The 22,139-nt window shown below is 30.6% G+C and overlaps 2 protein-coding genes and 1 non-coding gene across 3 annotated transcripts; 1 reads left to right on the forward strand and 2 right to left on the reverse strand.

Moving 5' to 3' along the window:
- Positions 1-2,596: 2,596 nt before the first annotated feature.
- LOC105171623 (cytochrome P450 CYP72A219) lies at positions 2,597-7,515 on the reverse strand. Its single transcript, XM_011092788.3, has 5 exons — positions 7,052-7,515; positions 6,283-6,506; positions 4,034-4,281; positions 3,321-3,705; positions 2,597-3,201 (listed from the first exon to the last, which is right to left on the reverse strand). The coding sequence occupies exons 1-5, from the start codon at positions 7,317-7,319 to the stop codon at positions 2,776-2,778; spliced, it is 1,551 nt and encodes a 516-aa protein (XP_011091090.2). The 5' UTR covers positions 7,320-7,515; the 3' UTR covers positions 2,597-2,775.
- A 5,188-nt stretch (positions 7,516-12,703) lies between these two features.
- LOC105171622 (CBL-interacting serine/threonine-protein kinase 7-like) lies at positions 12,704-14,476 on the reverse strand. The gene has a single exon (XM_088886110.1). It carries the CDS (start codon positions 14,388-14,390, stop codon positions 13,065-13,067), a length of 1,326 nt encoding a protein of 441 aa, XP_088742236.1. The 5' UTR covers positions 14,391-14,476; the 3' UTR covers positions 12,704-13,064.
- Positions 14,477-21,647: 7,171 nt separating this feature from the next.
- Positions 21,648-21,719, forward strand: TRNAC-GCA (transfer RNA cysteine (anticodon GCA)). Its single transcript has one exon. It is a non-coding gene; the product is annotated as a tRNA-Cys (tRNA).
- The last annotated feature ends 420 nt before the right edge of the window (positions 21,720-22,139 follow it).

Below are 22,139 nucleotides of genomic sequence, written 5' to 3' on the forward strand. Positions count from 1 at the left end.
ATTAATATTTGAGCACAAACTATAAAAATTAAAATTTATTTTTGAATAAAAGTATTAGATAAATTTCATTTTTTTAAATAATAAATTAATTTTTAAATTATAGTTATTTACATTTCAGATAAATATTAGAAATAAAACTAAAATTTATTTCTTAATTTTTTCTTTAATCAAATTTTATTAATTTTTTTAGAATAAATAAGAATTTAATATAAAAATAATTAAAATATGCTAAAATTTATCTAAAATAAATACTTATAAATTATAAACTATTTTATTATTTATAATAAAATAAGATTTCTTTATTTTTCAAATTTTTTAAAAATAAAAATTTCTTTATTTTTTTAATTTTTTAAAATAAAATTTTATTTCTTATAATTTATGGTCAAAGTTTATTAATATTTTCAAACAAAATAAAAATTTAATTTTAAAAAATTTATATTTGCTACAGTTTATCTCGAATGTAAATAATTTTAAATTTATTATTTAATAAAAAAAATATCTAATACTTTTACTCAAAAAATAAATTTTAGTTTTTATAGTTTGTGATCAAATATTAATATATTTTTAGACCAAATAATAATTTAATTTCAAAAATAGTAAAAAAGGTCATAAAATTATTTGGAATAAAAATAATTATACTTTTAGAGCTATTTTATTATATATATTAAAATAAAAATTTTCTAACATTTTTTTTTGTAAAAAATAAAAAAAATTATAATTTATGTCAAAGTTGGTCAAAATATTTTTTTCTTTTAATGATACCAAAAAAATACGTTTGTTTGTTGTTTGATACCATTAAACATGACATTTGAAGACAAATTCATATAACCGAATAGGAGTTAAGGACTGTTAACACCCACGTACAAGGCACATGGCCTCTGCCGTTAACTTGCGACCAAAAAGGTGTATTTTTTGTGTTTTATGGTATCAAAAGCGACACTCATAATAATTATGATATCAAAAATGAAAATAACTTTTTTTAACGGGATTAGGATTTCGCCCTCAAAATATGAATAAATTAAAAAAAGAGATAAACCCTACCGCTGAACAATGGGGAAAAGTTGAGCGCCGAACGAAGTGAAGCTGAAAGCGGAGTGGGAGAATAGACTTTTCAATTGTGTTGTTGAATGGTCCCTACAAGCACATTGAAGTAGGCCGAATTCAAGGTGTTGGGCTTTTTCACTAAATTGGACCTCAACTATTACCCAATACATCACAATGTTTGGATTTGCTTTTAGGCCATTTAAAAAATGGCCTGAAACAAGCCCAATGTTGGGATTTCTGTGTTTTGTCTCCCTCTCTTTCTCTGTCTTGTCTCACGAGAGTTAAAATTTTAGACCAAAAATAATTTATGTTAAAATTTTAAAAAAATTTAATTTTAAATTTTGGATTAAAAATAATTAAATATTTATTGAATTCATAATTAATAATTTCAATTAATTAATAATTAATTTTTTAGTAAATAATCTTTCATTAAAGTATAATCAGAATAATAGATACAATTCAACACACCTACCCAAAAAAATCATATATACATATGGGGCAAAATGTTTTTTTAGTCTCATAAAATAAGGATAGAATTTATTTTGGTACCACAATTATGACAGGTGATACTTTTAGTCTCATAAAACTCATAGTCACGCATTTTTAGTTCCAAAAAGTCATGTGCATTATGGTTTCGGGACTAAAATAGTATTCTAATTTTGGGACTAAAAATTTCAAAAATCACTTTTTTTTTTATTAAAGACGTGATTTCGAGTTATATGGGACTAAAAGCGTCACATGTCGAAGTTATAGTACCAAAAATATTTCTACCCTTATTTTATGGGACTAAAAAAAAATTTTATCATGTATATAAAAAAATACATGATTTGATAAGGAATAACAATTTTTGTTCCTAGAGAATAAAACCAAGCATACAACACATGTTTTGAACTATTTAAAGCTATCCCTAAAGAAAAATTCTAATATATATGCACATTGTTCTCAGAACATACGCATTTATTAAACATAATGCATATCTCCACAAAACATCCTAAAAATGAATCTAAACATAATGCATATTTTTTAACCTTTTCTAGCTTTGGAATTTGGTTGGTATGATTGTAAATCTTTTATTATACTTTATGTCGTATTGTGCGCACATCATGAGTGAATTGCAGGGGTTGTTTTTCAAATTAATTAAAAAATATAACTAAATTAGATTATAGTTTTAAAATAAAAATTGCACATACAATACACAATTAATATGATATCAAAATGCGATAGGAGATCCTTCACCAGGAAATTTGTAATATCCACACAGAAAATTTTTGTCCGGATCAGATTTGACAGTACCAAACTATTCACAAAACAAGTTTAAGATAAAATTTGCCATCTACACATCTAATCCAGGCAGAATTTGGAACCTCTATGCACAAATCATTATGAATAAAAGGCTGCACAAATATTTTTATTTTCCTTATTTTCTCATGAATTAATTTGTATCGAAGTTGATCTCTAGCTATATGTATTCCTGGCCTTGAACTCAAATCAAATTAAATATATATAAAAAATTAAAAAAGATTTAATCACAAAAGGAAAAGGACAATGCAGGTTAATTAATTAATCCGAAGAACTAATATATATATATATATATATATAAAATAAAGTGTACATCAGTTTATCTAAAAGAAGTTTATTTTCACACGCTGCACATAGTGCAGTTAACTAACATGATGCGTTCCATATATGGAGATGGATCGAAAGCGATGCGAGAGACATGATTATGATGATCTAGAGCTTGCGCAAGATGAGAGGGATTCCGTATTGTGGTTGGAGGAGTATGGCAACGGTAGGCGTGTGTGAGTACGTTGGCGCAAGCTCGAAACTGAACTGGCGCAGAAACAACGCAGTAAACACTTTGGCCTCGATCACTGACAAGTTTGCCCCAATGCAAGTGCGGAGACCCCAGCCGAAGGGTATGAATGCTGCACGACCGTTGGCTGCTTTCAGCACTCCTTCCGAAAACCTTTCGGGCTTGAACTCCAATGCATCGTCGCCCCATATTCTAGTGTTCCGGTGCAGTAGAATTATCGGCATCATTACCATTGCGCCCTTCGGGAACGTAATGTCTCCCACGGTTGTTTCTTCTTCTACTACTCTACTCAGCTCAATTGCAGGTGGGTACAAACGCATCACCTCGTGTATGAACATCGTTAGCTACATGTGTATCATTGCACGTCAGCACAATATAAATCGCACTATAGACACTACGTATAAGAGAAGTTAACAGTGTGACGATAGATGACAATATTGACATGACAAGCGAATGTACTTACAGTTTTTAGGCTGGACAAGTCATCACCGGTGATGTCCCTGTCGCCCAAGACTCGGAAAACCTCTTCTCTGATCCGAGTTTGCCAGTCTTGGTGATAGGCAAGCATGACAGTGGTCCAAGCGATAAGATTAGCAGTGGATTCATGACCAGCCACGTAGAATAGCTTGCACTGTTGAATGAGCTCATACATGGCCGCTGCCCGACCTTTCTTGTCTTTGATGTCGACCTCTTCAACTTCATCCACAACCAAGTCAAATAAGTCTGGTTCAAGCTTCCTTTCTCCTGCCCTTCTCTGAGCTAACCTTTCCTCGGCCATGCGTGTGAATGTAGCTGTTAGTTCGTCCTCAATTTCGTTTGCCCTCCTATATTTCTCAATCGGCAAGTACCTAACGAACAATAAAAACATTTGAACTCTTCACGCAATATTTATCACAGGCTTAAATGCATTTTGAATCCCGTAATTATGGTTTTTTTCACTCCTATAACTTACTAGAGTAGCAATTTAGTCCGATAAATTGTTATTTTTCGTGATTTCAAGACAAAAATGACAGAGTTCACTTTCCGGCCAATATTGTCCTAAAATGGCAAAAATAAAAGACGTACATAACTACATTGCTACCATAGTAAGTCACAGAATCAAAATGCCAAATAATTATAATTACATAACTAAAAATCCAGTTAAACATAAACAGCTATGTGTGTGTGGAAACTTACTGCTCTCCAGGGATGCTAAAAGGCTGAGACTGGTTTGAAATATGTGTGAGCTCCGAAATGATATTGAAAGTCCTTTTAACTAATGGAGTAGGAGTAGAGCTGAATAATGCATATGATACTACACAGCCTGTGAAGTGTTTGAAATAAGGGTAAACATCAACAACATGAGGTGACCCATCCTTGGGGATGGTGCTGCTCCATTCATCTAGAATTTCCGTAGCCTGTGTGTGCATGGTAGCCACTATCTCCTGTAATACACCAAAATCATTAATAATAAGTGTAATTTCAAGAATTATTCCACTTAATTTGATCTCTCCACCAATTTGACTGGCTTTCAGGACATCTTTGCGAAGATCTGAAAGTTTAAGTTCTGAACTAAAATAATATAAACAGGGCCGTTTTTAAGGCTAGGCAGCCAACTACGATGGCCTAGGGCCCAATGTTCAGAGGGCATTCAACTCAAAGTAGTGTACTGTACATATATAAGAAAAAATAAATTGCTTGCTATTTTAATTGTTATCATATTACTACTTTTTCGTGCTTCTTTTTTTTTTAGGTATATAACATATTATTTGTTAAAACATTAATTATAATGAAAGAAAGTTATAATTATGGACCAACTATTTTACATATGCTTCGTTCGAGAGCCTCTTTTTTCTTACTCGCCTTAGGGCCACCTAAATGTCAGGAATGGACCTGAATATAAATTGTTTATAAATATTTTAACCTATATACAAGTAGGAACAATGCAATTTTTGTTTTGTGATTTAGGAGGTGATATTTTCGTCCTGCACGAATTTATTTTCGCAATGTAGGCCTGTAGTTTAAAATTTTGACAATTTTAATCAGTTTTTAGTCCATTTGGTTGTGAAATTATCTGTAACTTGTATATGACCTAATTAAATTGATAATTTTAATTAAAAATACATGACTAAATTACAAAATCAATTCGTGAAGAACCAAAATGCCACCCCAAGTTATAAAAGTAAAATTACATGTTTTCCACTAGTGAGCAGTGTTTAATGTTCAATGCACTTAATTTTGTAATTTATTCAAATATTTAGAACTTTTTAGCATCCTATATCATCCATATACATATATGGTGGGCCATTGCTGATTCGATAATATCTACTAATATATATTATTCTCCGAGTATATATATATATATATATATATTGTCAATAATATCGAATGATATTATCGATAAGATCATTGGTTATATTAGGATATGGACGTTGATATTATCCAATAACACAGTATTGTCGCGAATGCTATATACATTAATGAGATCTAGCTTATTATTATTATTATTATTATTATTATTATTATTATTATTATTATTATTATATAACGAATGTTCTATTATTATTTTTGCTAATGAATTATCTTTTCACTACAACTTTAAGTTTGAGAACAGTATTTTATTAAATTTTATTCCAAAACTTCTATATATGCTAATAACTCATGACGATGTTTTAGCCTAGTGGTAAAAGATGAGATCCCATAAACAAATTTAAAGTAATGGGTTCAAGTCTCACCAGACATGTGGGTATTTATCTTTTTTATGTAAGTGATCATTATCTCATATTACGTGAATTTATTTCATTATTTTTAGTTATATTGATGTATTGATTAAATTGAAGTATTGCTTAGTTTATTAAAATATTGATGTACTTCTCTAATTATGCTTTCAAGAAAATATATACCAATGAGTGAAAAAATGCAATTTTAATCCAATAGTTTAGGAGGTATTATTTTTTGTTACACACGAATTCATTTTCAAATATTATTAAAAAGAAGAGTTTGAAGAAAAAAAAAAAAAACTTAAGATACATAATTACACTTTTTGTCCTAATTTAAGAAGCTATTTATAAGCCCAGATAAGGGTCGATTGCGTCTCAAATCCTTTCTTATTCATAGTTTACTATACCACATGGTGGCCGAGTAGTAATTCATCGGACCTAAATAAGGCCTCATCACTTATCCAACATTCGGCCCTATCCCACAATTTATCCAACAGAGTTTTACCAACAAAAAATATTAATTGATCCTATTCATCATTTCATCGAGTCGAACCCTATCAATTATTTATCTCACATACAAAAGTATTTAGTCTTAAAAGTATTTACATTAATGTGAAAGATATAATATTAATGTTAGTTTGTGTATATATATATACACACACATACAGATAGGGTGAGTGGGAGGATTAAATTAAAGAAAAATGTTTATTGAGAGTAGGTAGGAACCTTGAGCTTCTCCATGTGAAAAGCCGGGTTGAGCTTCTTTCTGTTTCTGCTCCACTGTTCGCCTTCATACACAATGAGTCCACCCACCAGCCTTTTGAATATGGGATTAGATGCCTTGAAAGACTTCTGAAACGCATAGAATTTGTTCAATATAATCTTAATCGCGTCCAGGTCCATCACGAAACACACAGGTATGGGCCCCACCCACATGAACGATTTCTCACCTGCATATATGTACAGTGTGCAAAACATAAATTAAACTCCATCCAACTACAATTCATTATTAGAAAATAAATAAATATTAACTTTGTCATTAATTATATATACATGCAATATTAACCTGACAACAATTTTAGTTCTGTTTTAATATATGGTAAATCATCCGCACATGTACAGTGATAACCGTAACATATTTGTGGTTATTAGATAAATTTATACGACTCGTGTATGTGCACCCTAAAAAAGTTGAATTATTTTTTATATTATAAGGGTTATAATTTAAAAATTATGATAATTCAATACTATCTAATACAATCAAACAGAAATTAATATAAAAAATTAAGTTTTAACCATTTCGTCTAATGATAGCTTAAATTTCTTTTTTAAACACACGCGCCCAACACACTTATTCACAAGCAGATTAGAACACATGACCTCTTCTAAGAAATCTTGAGTCCAAACAATTATGCCGTCCCCGTAGGGATTGATGGGTTAAACATTTGTTATAGTTTCATATACGAGGTACGTAGTGAAAAGAATAGGTACGTACCGTATGTTCTTATGGTCTTGATAGCTAAGGGAAAGGCACGAAGGGTGACATCGTCGGTGATTCCGATGGGTTTGGAGTATGCTTCCTCGTACAACTTGGCTGCTTCTCTGGCATCCCCGAAGAGAAACCTGTAAGAATTGCCTTTGAAGCCTTGTTTCCGGAGGAGTTTCTCCAGTTTCCTGGGCTTGATCCAAACCCAGTTCAAGAATCTCCATGCTGTGTGCAGCAGCACCACTAACAGTGTGCTGATCAGGATGGATGCCCACATTTTGGTATGTTGGTGGGTGAAGGGTGGGATGGGGGATGGAGAACAGTGAGGTCTATTTAAAAAGGAAATTATTGGTGGAAGAATCAGATCATTGGAATCCTCATCACATTTCCACACCTTATTGCATATTTCAAAATTATGCTCATCTGTCAATTTCACTACTATTTTGCGAATAATGTTTGTCTAAATTTTAACTATTACTTCCTATTGTAAGGTATTTGAACGATGAGGTGGTCTGCATTCGTTGAGAGATAAGAGATTGTCTAGCTGATGTCAACTCCACGAATTTTGAGGGGGGGCGGTGCATTTATTATGGTCTTTGTAGCTTCTCCAATATTATGCATTACCTTTGTTTATCAATTATTTTTATGAATAAAAAATATTTATATAAACTTATTATCTTTTTTATACAGGCAAAAAATGTGATGTTCGGTCCACTTGAAGTAGAAAATAATAAAATAGAATCCTAGGAATTAAGAGGGTGGAAATGAGTAAAAATGATAGTGTTACTCATCTTTTGCGAACAAATGAGATTGAAATGAAAATAAAACTCTTAAATACAAAATTAAAGTGTTTCTTTCATCTAAACATGTAGCATCTAAGTGAAAGTTGTAGTATAAAGGAGCAAGGTCAAAATATGTCTTCTTCCGTTAGGGGAATTCTCTATTTATAGGCAACTAAAAGTTGGTTGGAGAAAAAAGCATACCTTGCAAATTCGGTGGAGGATTATCTACTAGCGATTGGGGACCTACAATTCGGGAGGCAGTTGGAGTCTTCTGCAGATGAAGCTATCTTCAAGGGACAAGGATTCCTTCCCGAATTTTAGACGAGGTGGTTGAGGAGATGTCTTCTCCGAGTTGGAATCCAAGCTTTTAAGATTTATAGGTTACTTCTACCTGAAGGTGTCATGTGTCCTCAAAGGGGTTGATGGTTCTCTTTTAATTTTGTGAGATAGGCCACCAAAAAATCGTATGTGAGTGCCACCAAGACCACTAGTAGACGCCTCGTGAAATGGGCTTTGAATTTGGTTGGGAGGATTTTAAGCCATAAGCTTTCTTGGATCTAGCCCTCCTCGAATTGTTCATTTTAATTTTTTATGTAATTAAATAGATGTAATAATAATAACTAAAAAAAAAAAAAGTTTACATGTATGTATTTCTATGTGTGACTCCAAGACAATGGGGAAATGGATATACGATTCACATGAATACCAATAATATATATAATTACTTACAACGACAAAAATCAATCACATCGTTTTGACATTTTCTGTAATTATTTATGTAAGTACAAATGGTTCACTTTCAACCAAAAATATCTTTTGTAAAAAGAATCAAATGTACCATAAATTTTTCACTTTTTTTACGGAATTATATTAATTAAAAAAATAATTTTATACTCATTAAATAGAACCCCTTAAAATATTTATCAAAATTTAATAAAAACCAACTCTATTTAATCAAATTTTTGACAAAAAATCTGTGTTAATTTTCCATATTTTTAGGGTGCTTCAAAATTACCAGAACATGAGGGCATTTGGATGTAACACTTTTCCCAGCTCCAAAAGTATGTGGGGTTTGGGGACTGCTAAAAAAGTTATGGTCGAAAAAGAACAAAATAATGCAACTGAGTAGTGCAAAAATGTAACAATCACGTTGCCTCTGTCCAAATCGATTCTTGTCTTTCCTTTCATGTTTTTATATGTATATAATAAATAATTTTTTTATTATTTATAACATAAATAATAAGATTTTATTATTTTGAGATTTGATGCAACTATACATAAATTTTATTTGGTACAAAAAATTATATCTATTACTCCTAAGGTTTACATCTGTCTAATAAATCGAATAAATATATTAACTATTAATTGACTTATTATTGAGTTATTGTAGGTTAAAACAATTCCTTCTTTAAATTAAACTATCTTTATAATAATATAAAATAAAATTTATTTTTTGCTAATATTAGCAAGTTCAGTGAATTTTGACTAATGAGAGGATTATTTGTCAGAAGAAAGCAAACCTCCGAGGTACTAAATTTAATTTTTCAAACCACAAAAATTTTATATATAATGACAACAAATCTCAGAGGAGGAGAATGTAATAATTATTCCTTTAAAATATATCAAAAATAAAAATAAAATATATATAAAAAAAACTAACTTAAAAGTATTACCGGTACAATAAAATAATTGGTATCGTTGTATCATAAATTATCATTTATGAATGAATTTTTTTTTTATTTTTATATTAGTATGAACAAATAAGAATTGACTTTATGATGAAAAGGAAAAGTAACAAAAAAGTCTGAATTAAATAAAACTAGTTAATTTGGGCATCACACAATGTGGAGATATTCTTCTCTATAAAAAAAAAAAATAAATAGAAGTAAAATTGTGAATAATCCAAGAAAAATCTGGTCCATTTGAGAACTTGTGGTTTCAAAATCATAGGACCAGAACTGGGGACTATACAAGAGATTCAGTTGTCACTTGGTAATTAAATTTGAGATCATGACTCGAATTATAATATCATATTTATTTATTTATATAAATATTTTGTAATTATTTTTTGTTCTTTTTTATTGTATTAGTATAGTGATCACATTAATCTACTGATCAATTATTAAATATGTTAAAATATTAATTTAATTATATAATTATTATTTGTATAAAAATAGAATGATTCAGTGTTCCCAATAGGGCAACTACACGAGTGATTAAAACGTGGGGGAAAAACCATAAAAGTACAAACTATTTAAGTGCATAGAGACACGACCTTGGAAGATAATAGAAAATACGAACAAAAAATTGAAGGTAGCAAAGTTTGAAATAATCAAGCTAGATATGCCCCCTTGTTTCTTTCATTTTTTTATTTTATTTATATATATATATATATATTATTTTCTCAAAATAGCAAAAATATTATAACCACAAAGATAGTGTAAGATAAGTGGTAGGGGTCTCCCCTAGCAAAAATATTGTGGCCACAAATTTAGTATAAAGTTTACATATATTATATATATTTTATTCTTTAAGATTAAAAGATTGAAAGAATTGAACATGGTTAAATCAGTTCCGTGTCATAATCACTAAGGATGACAATGGGGTGGATTCATACGAAATTGAAGTTCTTGTTAAGACTTTTTGGTCTTTGGAGCTGACCTCCCCGTCCAAGCCCATACATGGCGGTTTGGACTAATATTACCTAACTTGATTATTATAGACCCATCGACATATTAGATATGTTAAATTTTTTAATCCGCAATAGATTAAAAATCATAACCATAAAATATCAATATAAAATAACTAGTTTTTTCATTTTTTGTAAAGTTGGAACTTGTTAAATTTAAATGGAGGATTAATTGAATCAAGTGTAATAATGATAGTGGATGCCCTTTATTTTTAGGGGCTTTTATATATTTTCATATTAGTCATTTGTGTAGAGACTCAGAACTCAGAACATTGCAGAAACAGCAACCACACAGACTGTAGCACCTAAAAACCAATCTACTTGAGAAAAGGTAAAACAATTCTGGTGCACACAAATCTATATCCATTATCCATGCACACAAATCTATACTCATCATCATTGTTAGCAATATTCATTTATAGTTCTGATTATAAATTTATTTATATAAATTATCTTTATTTTTGAAAAAATTATGTGTATACTAATTAAAAATGTCAATACTATATTAATAAATTATTCTTACTTTTTAAAAAATTATACGTATTCTTTTCAAAATGTCAAATATATTATACAAATTATCTCTATTTTTGACAATCCATAAGGGGGTAAATTGTATGTTTTTTTAAAGGATTATTTTTTTATTAATGCAAAGAAATAAATTATATTTTAACCTAATTATTCTTATACAGATTCACATGCTGATGTTTGTGAGGAAGTACATATGCGATGGTTATTTAGATAGGCCATATGGTTATGTTTTTTATTATATTATTTATTCTCAAAGACCCAAATGATGTATGGGCTTACTATAATTATCACCCCAATGGCTCAAATAATTTCCCTCGAAGGAATATAATTTGTTGGAGTCCTATGGCCCAAATATTAATGGGCTCTAATAGTAAAACAAAATAACTATCGGAGGCCCAAATATTACTAGGCTTTAACAATTAAAACAATTAAATTTGAGAAGCCCAATTACTTATTTCGATCCATTGATTAAGCCCATTCATCAAGACACTAATAGGCCTAATCACAACTTTTACCAAATCCAGCCCATCTCTTTGGCCAAATCCAGCCCATCTCTTTTACCAAATCATCCGATCCAGCCCATCTCTTTTGCTTTGGATGGTGGGGAAAACAAATCACAACTATTTTCTGTAGTGCGGACTATGTTACATTGCCCTCCTCTATAAAATTATACGTAGATTTTCTGTGATTTTAAAAATTACACATATTACATCATGATATTTATTTTCGTCTTATAAATAAGCTCATTTATTATTAAAAATTCATCAATTTGTCAATATTAGAAAAAAAATGTTAAATGAAAATCTATGTTTACCCCCCTAATTCACTTATTGCAGGTCAACAAACCTTTTTCTGAAGGTGAAGATATACCAATTCACATGCATTATAGTGTAAATATCCATAAGTGTAGTTTGGTCAAAAAATATTTATTTGACCTGCAATTAATCAGTAATAAACCAATCAGGACTATCAGCAAATTTGTGAATTTGACAAACGGGGGAAGACGAAATGTAGGTTTCTAAAAGATGTCCCAGAATTAAAGCCCCTCTGAAACCTCAAAGATGTCCCAGAATTTACATTACAACCATCCATGTAAAGTGGACATATATGATTTTTTTAGAAGAATAAAAGCTGATTATGCAACTTCCCAAGTCATGACGGGACTCTCCCGTAACCTATCTTTCACAGGAACAAGGCGAATATATATGAATTTTTCATCATTCACAATTCACAAACCACAAATCTTCCTAATAATTTACGCGGGACTCAGTTGATTTGCCAATTAATAATGGTGAATAAGAGGTTGCAGATAGCTTCTTTCCTTGTTTTTGATGAATATGAACAAGCAGTTGATTTTCAAGCTATAGCAGCTCCAGCTGATCCTCTTCTACCCGCCCTGCTTAACCTCTTTGCACATCCGAAAGCAGAAGGGAAGGCAAGGTCAGTGCTTAATGCTGATCAGCAGACGGCTTCTCTGCTTTCCTCAATAAACAATGTCCACAGAAATGATCTTATTTTAACAGCAGTTGTTCATCTCACAGCACTGATAAAATTGCAGACTTATGTAATGCGTTGCCACAGACGACAACGGTCAAGTGTGCAAACATCACTTTGTAAGAAGTTGGCAATATCAGAAGAATCGGAACAAAAACAAGGCGTGTGTATCTGAGCAACTAAAGCAAGCAATTAAAAGCAGAATCATTTACAAAGTTACATCCTAACCTTTTGAGGAAAAACATTTCTAACTCATGTACAAAAGACAATCCTGTTAAGGTTTTATCTGGATCATCACTTCTTTCTAACATACATCTCTTCCTCAATCATCAACACAGTCCAAAACCATTAAAACCATTGTCATGAGTCTACTGACATCGATGTGCTAATGTATGACTGTGATTTTCCCAGGAATAAGGTCGCGAACAAGGAAATGTTCATCCCACCGTAGCCATCGGCTTGCAAATGCTTACAACACTGAATCGCAGAAAGATTGAACTTGATGTTTGTTACAGAAGCTTTTCAAACATCAAGAAACCTCGTTGTGCCATGAGAGTACAATATCACCAAGCCCTGATTTCAGTTCTTCCCATTGCAACTCCTCAAGCACCATCTCAGCATCAAATAACTTCAACTCCACCAACCACAACTCTATTGCCACTTCCCAAATCTCCACTACCAAGACCACTCTCCCTCTCACCAACCTGATCCCTCCGCCCTTCCCTCTCTCGATTCTGTACCCAAATTCAGCCCCAACCTTCACCAGCTTCTCCTCAATCTCACCCACTTGCACCCCAGAAGTAAACCTCATCTCTTTCTTGTTCGCCTGTGTCTCAAAAAGCCCAGATAAATCCAGCCCAGAAGACATCGAAATTATGTCAAAAGCATTCACTCTAGGTAAATACTTAAACTCATTTTGCTCAAGAAACTCGGATCCCAGCTTTTGTCCATTTTGTGAGCTCAAATTTTCTTGAGAAAAAGACTTCTTGAACCAGGAAAGTTTAACTAACTCGTCAAGACTCAATCTTGTGTTAGGATTTGGATCCATGAGTCTGTATATCACAATTCTGGCGGACTTAGAAACCCAGTCTGGAAACTCAAATGCGCGGCGGTGCATTGCACGGTACATGTTCGATAAATTGCTATCGTCAAAGGGGAGGCAGCCAGCTAAGAAAACATACAAAAGAACCCCACATGACCAAGCATCCGCCTTCTCTCCATCATACCCTTTGCGATAGACTACTTCCGGCGCGGTGTATGCCGGTGTGCCGCACGCCGTGTAAATTAGCCCATCTCTTTTCTGTTCCGAAAGAGCAGAAAGCCCAAAATCCGTAATTTTTAACAACCCGTTCTTGTCAAGAAGAAGATTCTGCGGCTTGATGTCTCGGTGGAAAACTCCGTTTTGGTGGCAGAAGCGGAGGGCGGACACCACTTGTTGAAAGTATCTCCGAGCGGTGGGCTCGGAGAAGCGGCGGCAGCGGCTGAGTTTGGCAAAGAGCTCGCCGCCTGGGGCGAGTTCCATGACTAGGTAGATTTTGGATTTAGTGGCCATGACTTCGTATAGTTCAAGGATGTTAGGATGGTGGTGAAGGCGGCGCATGGCCGACACTTCCCGGAGTATCCGGGGCTCCATGGCGGCGTCCACGGTGGCTGCCTTGTCAATGACTTTGATGGCTACTTCAGTGTCGCTGTTGTCAAGTGAGCGGCCCAGGTACACCTTTGCAAAGCTGCCACGGCCCAGGAGGCGGCTAAGTTGGTATTTTTCAAGTATGATTGAGCCGCTTCCACCGCCGGCACTCGTGGTTCTTCTGATCTTGGCGGCGGTGGTAGGCGGCGGTGGGTTGGTGGAACCCATTTGTGGGGTGGAGGTGGGAGGCGGCAGTGGGTTGGTATGGGCTGCCGGGACAAGGGGGAGTTCTATGTGGTGTGTTGCACCGAATTTATAGCAAAGAGGCTACATATAAAGTTCAATAGCTGGATGTAACCTGTTTCTTGTTTGCATCTCAAAATTATAACAAATTTAGGGAATTAAAATATATTAAAAATGGAATCTTAATTATATTAGTATTGTATAATATATATTATTAAGACACTCACAAATATCTCAATTCAATCAATATAACTAATAAAAAATATATTATAATAATTCATATAAAATGAAATTTAAATCCACAATCTCAAACTTTTTTATGAGACATGATTGTATTTTTACATCACCTAATACAAAAGTATCACATTTTAAAACTCGTCATCAGCCTTTGTATTTTTCAATTTCGCGATAAAACTTTTATAGTTTGTATTAACCTCATATCATAAAATGGCTACAAATTTGGAGTAATAATTAAATCTTATAATCATCATAAAAATAATACTCACTTGACTAGAAAATAGATCTACTTAATCAGGTAATTTTTTAAAAAAAATATCGTATATTAATATACCAACTGTAGACATAGTTGTTGCAAGACATTATGACATACTCTACCTAATTGGGAAAAAAAAATCCCATTTCAAATAATTATAACATTTCTTATTTACATTATTATGATATTCTTAATTTGTTGCTCAAATTTCTGCTACTTTTGTTTGTTTCAAGGAATAGGAAAAATCAGAGGCCGGGCTTAGAATTTGTGCTTGTCGCTTCACTTTGTCCAACAGTTTAACGAGGAATTAAAAGCCGACATATTTCGTTATTATTAATTGAGAACGATGTGTATATTTATCTCACTTTATATAAATTAATTATTTATTATTTTTAATCATATTAATATTTTGGGCAATGGGTCCGAAATGAAAATGTAAGGTGTGAGTGGGTGTATTCTTGTTGGTATTGATTAATTAGACCCCTTTTGATGCGCGTTCTGATTAGATGTCTTAATTATAGCACATTACCGCTGCGTTGACGCTTTTGCCAAGCTAGACAACTATTAATCACCATACATTTAACTTGATATATTGTCTATTCTTTCAAACTACGAATTATATTTTTATTTGAATCATCAGATTTTTTATTACAATAATTTAATTCTATCATAAGTTTTATTATAATTATTACATATACAATTGTATATAAAATCACAACAGATATAGCAAGCAAATTTATCATATAATTAATTTGAGTTATGATCGAATTTAATTTAGATTAGAGTTTCCTACTACGACTATAGTATTAAGAAATTGAAAAATAATAATTTAAACAAATACTTTGTTTTTTATCCTCAAATTTATTACTCTTATATGAATTTTGATATTCGAAATCAAATGGTACTTTCTAAAATAATTTTTTGAGAATCCAACAAAAGGCGCCATGCTAAATTATTGGAATAACGTAATTACATTCATTATATGTAGAATTAACGATCAAAACATTCAGTAGAAATATGATTTTTTTGTCGTAGATAGCCAAAAAAATCAAAAAATATAGTGAAAACTATTAGTCATTATTCTTACAAGCAAAATCAAATCAAAATATCAGCCATAATTAAAATTCATTATAAATAATCTGGCCATAGCTATATATATAATAATATAATAAAATTAAAGTAGAACAATAATATAGAAATTAGTAGTCAAAATGAATAAAGCAAAAGCAAGATTTGTGGAAAAAAATATTAGAGATAATATTAATAATTAATACAGCTTTAGTAACTTTAATTAGATTAATATTATCTGCCAGTAAGATGAAAATTGGGTACAGCTAAGATTAATTAAATCTAATGTGTGTATGTAAAGCAGCTTTAATTAGTTAATTACATGAATTAATGAGCAACTTTTTTCAGTTGAGCACTCTTACAGATATTTTTCGCAGCTAAGGCTCCTATGCATGCAAGCAACTTGTTGCATGGTCAGATGGCGCAGCTGTTGTGATTTGTAGAGAAATGAGGCAAAGCCAACCCACACGTTTCCCGCCGCCCACGCTTTTCTGCGTAGTCAATCCACCCTTCACTGCCACCTTCATGGATATAACTCCGAATTTTCACCTTCTATAACTTTATTTTATTTTATCATGAATTATATAATAAGTATAATATATTTATAATGTGACTGATGTATAATTAATAAAAAATGATTAATCACATAATAAATAGAGTATAACACACTTATTATGTGATTGATTTGTTTCAACCAAATATAATCCTGACTTGAATAGTTGGACTTTCCTTGTTCCAATGAGATCTCATTAAATATAACCAGGATGTCAGTCTGCGTGTTTCATAAATATACCTATATATATGTCTACATTAATTTTATAATTATACATTTTAATTTTTTGGGTTAAATATATTTTGCACTTTTTAACTATATATTTTGTCTTATTTACACTCCTAAAATATGAAAGGTAACAAAAATACACATGGCAAAATAATTTGGCATTGGTAAGACTAAAATGCACTTCTCACTTACATCTATACTTTTTTATTCTACTTTCTAAAATATATTTTATTAAAATATCTCCCTCGAGCTATTTTTAGTGATTTAAAATTTTGCTCACATTTTATTTTAAAAATAATATTTGTAATTTAATTTTTTTAATAAATTATGAATCACAAAAAAATATTTATAAGCTCAATATATGTAAATATATTTTACAAATTATGTTAAAACGTACATGTAAATAATTATCCATCAATGTGATCAATTCATTCAAGTTGTTTAGGTTTGGTGTTGGAAAATATTTAGGTCGCACTCTTACTTAAATTTGATTTAATCGAATCAAATCAATTATAAAGGAAGTGTGATACACTTATCATGTGATTGGTCATTTTTTTTAAATTCTTAATTTATATTAATTTATGTTATTTCATCCAACTAATTATATTTTCATATCATTACGCTTGTAATATGGTTTTTTTTTTAAAATTTTACTCAATCACACATCAAATAAAATATATTTTTAAAAAATTAAGAACAGTAACATATTTAGATTAGAGTAAATTATCTATTAGAAAATTGAAGAAAAGAGGCCGGTAATTACCAGAAACATCATTAATGTTGGACGTTGCTGCAATGGTGATTTACTTCATTTCTTACATCAAATTTGAACAAAAAATCATCAATAATAACGAAACAAAAAGGTCAATATTAAGCAACTCAATCGATTCACGATAAGCTATCACAACGACAACTTCATAGATTATATATCATAATAATAATAATAATAATAATAATAAAAGGCTAAAATAACTAAAACATCAATTTCCCCACCTATAAAATAATAAAATAAACCACCAAAGCGACAAAACGTAGTTTGCGACATGCAGAAATTTCCAGGTGTGGCTGCCGAATTGGTGCGCTCTTGATGAAGACCACCCCGCGAGTGAGAATCCAAATTATTGTGCTAGGTTCTTGCTTCCTGGCCATTGAACCATCGGACATGGGGCCCGGTGGGGGTTTGGCGGAATCCACACGTTAGTACGTGTCGTTTTCCAGCGGCTCAGACCACACCCCACGTGGCTGGACCGGACACATGGTATTATTACACTGGTCCACCTCTATAGTCAAATGAGAGAGAGGGAGATGGGTAGGTTCACAAGTAGGTGGTAGAGAAAATTATACACATGTGATTGTGATGGAAATTTAATTTTAATTTATTTTTCGCTTTTGTATTGGTCCATTCTCAACACCCATCTTCCAATACAATAATAGGAGAGAACTTATCATCATTAAATTATATTCGTTTTTGCATGCTCGGCTATAAACAGGACAGAAAATGTGATTATTTCTTACTCCATTACACAATTATAATATTTAGCTACAATTAATTATTATGATTAATAATAAATAATTGTAGCAAATAATTATTGATTACGGCCACACAATAATTATTAGCCGTGATTTTTTGGAGGATGTCTAAAACATTTACCGTAGCTAAAAGTTACGGCAAATGTTTTAACCATGGCCCTTAGCCGTGTCAAATAAATTTTGTATGATGAAAAAATTAGTTTTTGCATCGATTTTATTTAACTGTAGTTAATAATAATCATTTACAATGATTTTTTTTGCCATAGCCACTAATATTATAGCCAATCGTAATTCTTTTTCTAGTTGACAATAATCGTATAAATTAAAAAACACACCGGAAGTAAATATTTTGAAGAAATATATAAAATGATGTATAGTATCATGTTTATTAAATTAATTGTGATAAATTTAGAACCGTTGGAGCTCCGTTCTTCTACCACCATCTTCCAATATAATACAACCACCCTCATGAGCGTGCTCAAAATTTTTATATACTTAATTACTTACCTAACAAGCACTAACCTCTATGATTAAAATTAAAATATTACATCATTTGTAGCACTATTAAGATTAAATTACTACGAACTTCTGTTAATTATAAATACTCCTCATTGTTTAAAAAAATTACAAATATCACTCTAGAATTAGTGAACGTCTAACAAATACCCACTCGTAGTAGCCCATTGAAAAATTTTATTTATTATGATCAATTTTAAGGGAGCTCGTTGTAATTTATTCAAATATTAATTAATTAAATATATACATCATGAAGAATTTTATTTTTCTCATAGTGAAACATTTAATATATGATCTTTAAAATAATAAATTATTTCATAAAAATAAATTTTAACTTTACCACATAATTACAGCCAAAAAAAAACAAGATTTAAGAAGTGGGGGATGGATGATTGATGGATGTGGACTAGCCAATTGGGCCAATCACAAGAGCGGATTAGATCTTCATGTCTATTTCAAATTATCAATATTATTATTTGTCTATATATAAAATATAATTTGTTCCACAATGTTCCCGGCCCTCTACATACGAAGCATCTCGGAATATTATTTTAAGTATTTTGTCCCCGTGGGAGACTCATCGTTGCACTCTACCACACCAAACACTTCAAGATAGAGACAAACTTGTAGGGGAAATTACATTGTATTTTCCTAAATTTAGCATAATTATCATTATTTTTTATTGCTTAGAAAATTATTAATATTTACTGATATTTGGAGAAATTATATAATTTTTGAATTGAGGTATGAAATTATTAATTTTGTTCCAATAATGTGTTATTTTATCTTTTTAATATATATATAAAAGAATGAGATGAATGAAAAAAATTTAAAAATTAAAAAATTATCTATTTAGTTGATAAAGAGTTTAAAAAGTTTAAGAAATAAATAAAATTATAAGTCATTATTCAAAATGATATTTTAATAAGTTGATCACCATAAAAAAATGAACGAAAAACTAACATATAGTATCAGATTGGACTAATTTTTCGATGGTCGTTTAAAATTAAGAAATATTGATAATTTTTTCAATAACAAAAAGTATTTATAATTATATCAAATCTCGTGAGCTTCTTGTAATTTACCGAACAAGTAGAACATATGTATATAGACATAAATTGTAATGAGAAGCCATTGATTTAATAATAGTTATTGATTTAATTTTATAATAAATTATTGATTAATTATAAATATTTTCTATAAATTTCTGATATTTTTCTTATTATAATTGTTTAATAATCAAAATACATAATATAGTTGTAATCGATTCATTCAAAAAAAAAAATGACAATAGGTCGGACTTTTTTGAATTTGTTCGATTAGTGAACATTTTTACTCTTAGGCTGGATTTAAAAATAATTAATTGAACATGAAATAAAACTCATAAAAAATGCCTGAAATCTATTCATGTAAATGAATCAAATTGCAATGTTGGCTAATTAATAATAATTCATAAATTATGTAAATAAAAATACTACATTACAAGGCTGATCATATCTTATAATATTTAAGTGTATGAGGCCATAAATAATAATAATAGAATAAAAAAAATGAAATATGCAAGTAGCCAATAGAAAGCAACAAAAACCGTATGCATGTACAGTCTCTTACTGTATGGCCTCTACCAAATTGAACTTAATTATATGAGAATAATTGTAAGTAGTGGACAGAATATCCTTTTAATTTAATTAAATTAAATAATAATTTGACAGAACCCAACTTTAATGCTTGGAACTATTAGTTTACTTTCATAAAACAAAATTATAATAAGGTAAAACAATGCCAATAGAGCTGATACAATAACTCTCAAGTTGGTAATTGCCACCAGAAAAAAAATATGATTTTTTGTATAATTAATTAATATAAGTAAAAAAAATTATGGTAAATATAAATCAATCACGACTTTATAACGGATATTAGTCGTTATTTTTATAAGTGTAGCCAAAATATTAGCTATGGCTAAAAATTATAGCGAATATTGATTAATCGTGGTAAAAATTTAAATTTTTACTTTGGTTATATTTAACTGTAGTTAATAATATTACTTTATCGTATTTGTTAAGGCGTGATCATTTATAATGTAGCGAGAACTCAATTTTTTTTATAGTGTGTTGCATTATTTATCCACCCCATCCCCAAAAAATAATAAAATAAAAAAAAAGGAAATTTACATAGTGCATGGACTTGTCATTTTCCAAAAAGACACGGTAATAAAAAAATATTTATTGGTTAATATGAAGATAATTTGAGGCAGCATTCACTATTAAATGAGCATTAGATTTGCAAATCACTTTCTTGTTCATAGTTAATTGCAATTAGTATTATAAAACCACAATGATTAACTATGCCTAATTTTGTATTGGACGGACGAATGGTTCTTGTTGAGTCATGCCTACATTGTCCTTGTGAATCTTGGCATTATTTCACCTAACCGCACCACTTACTGCTATTTTTTTATGCTGTATTTGAATTGATGAATTTGAATAAAGAATTATAAATGATTTCATATTACAAGAATTTAAAATTCATCAATATTTAATAAAATACAGTTCAGATCTAAAGGTTATGAAATTTGAAATCTTTTAAAAATATTCAAACAAACTCAACGAATTTGAAGTTCATATTTTATTTCTTTTCCTCCATCGTTGAGATATTTGTTTTTCTTTATTTATGGAAATATCAAATAAATAAATACATGTAATAAATATTTTGATAATAAAAATATAACTATTTATGGATTTTGAAGTAATTTTTACACACAAATTGAGAGATGTGTGCACTCAACACAACTCTTTTAGTAGTAACAAATGAAATGCGATATATGTTCATCAATATGAAATTTAACAGCGACAAGGGGTCCATAGCTCAGTGGTAGAGCATTTGACTGCAGATCAAGAGGTCACCGGTTCGAACCCGGTTGGGCCCTCATATGCTTCCAAAGTTTTGATTAAATATAGTCCAATCTGTTGACCATATACAGCACGCTGCACATTATTTTTCTTTTATCTTTTTTTTGGGCATTATTAAACTTTCAAATGTAATATCAAACATGTCCTAATCTTTATATATACATATATATACTTTCATAAAAAAAATAAGCAGTATTTGTCATCTTTTGTTGAAAAATCAGTTTATTTTTTAGATGTAAACAAATCAAGGTTTGTTACAGTGGCAATTGTAGTTGGGGCATGACTTACTTTTCGACTGGACAACCCACCCAATTGGGCTACAAAATTTCCATGACCTCACTCATTTAACGTTCCTAATATTAGAGCCCACCCCATTTCTACATCCATCGCCCCATATATTATACATAATATATAGGATTTCTCATTTTTTTGTGTAC

This window comes from Sesamum indicum, linkage group LG10, assembly GCF_026168435.1.
Source record: "Sesamum indicum cultivar Baizhima isolate 11 linkage group LG10, ASM2616843v1, whole genome shotgun sequence".
NCBI classification, from domain to species: Eukaryota; Viridiplantae; Streptophyta; class Magnoliopsida; order Lamiales; family Pedaliaceae; genus Sesamum; species Sesamum indicum.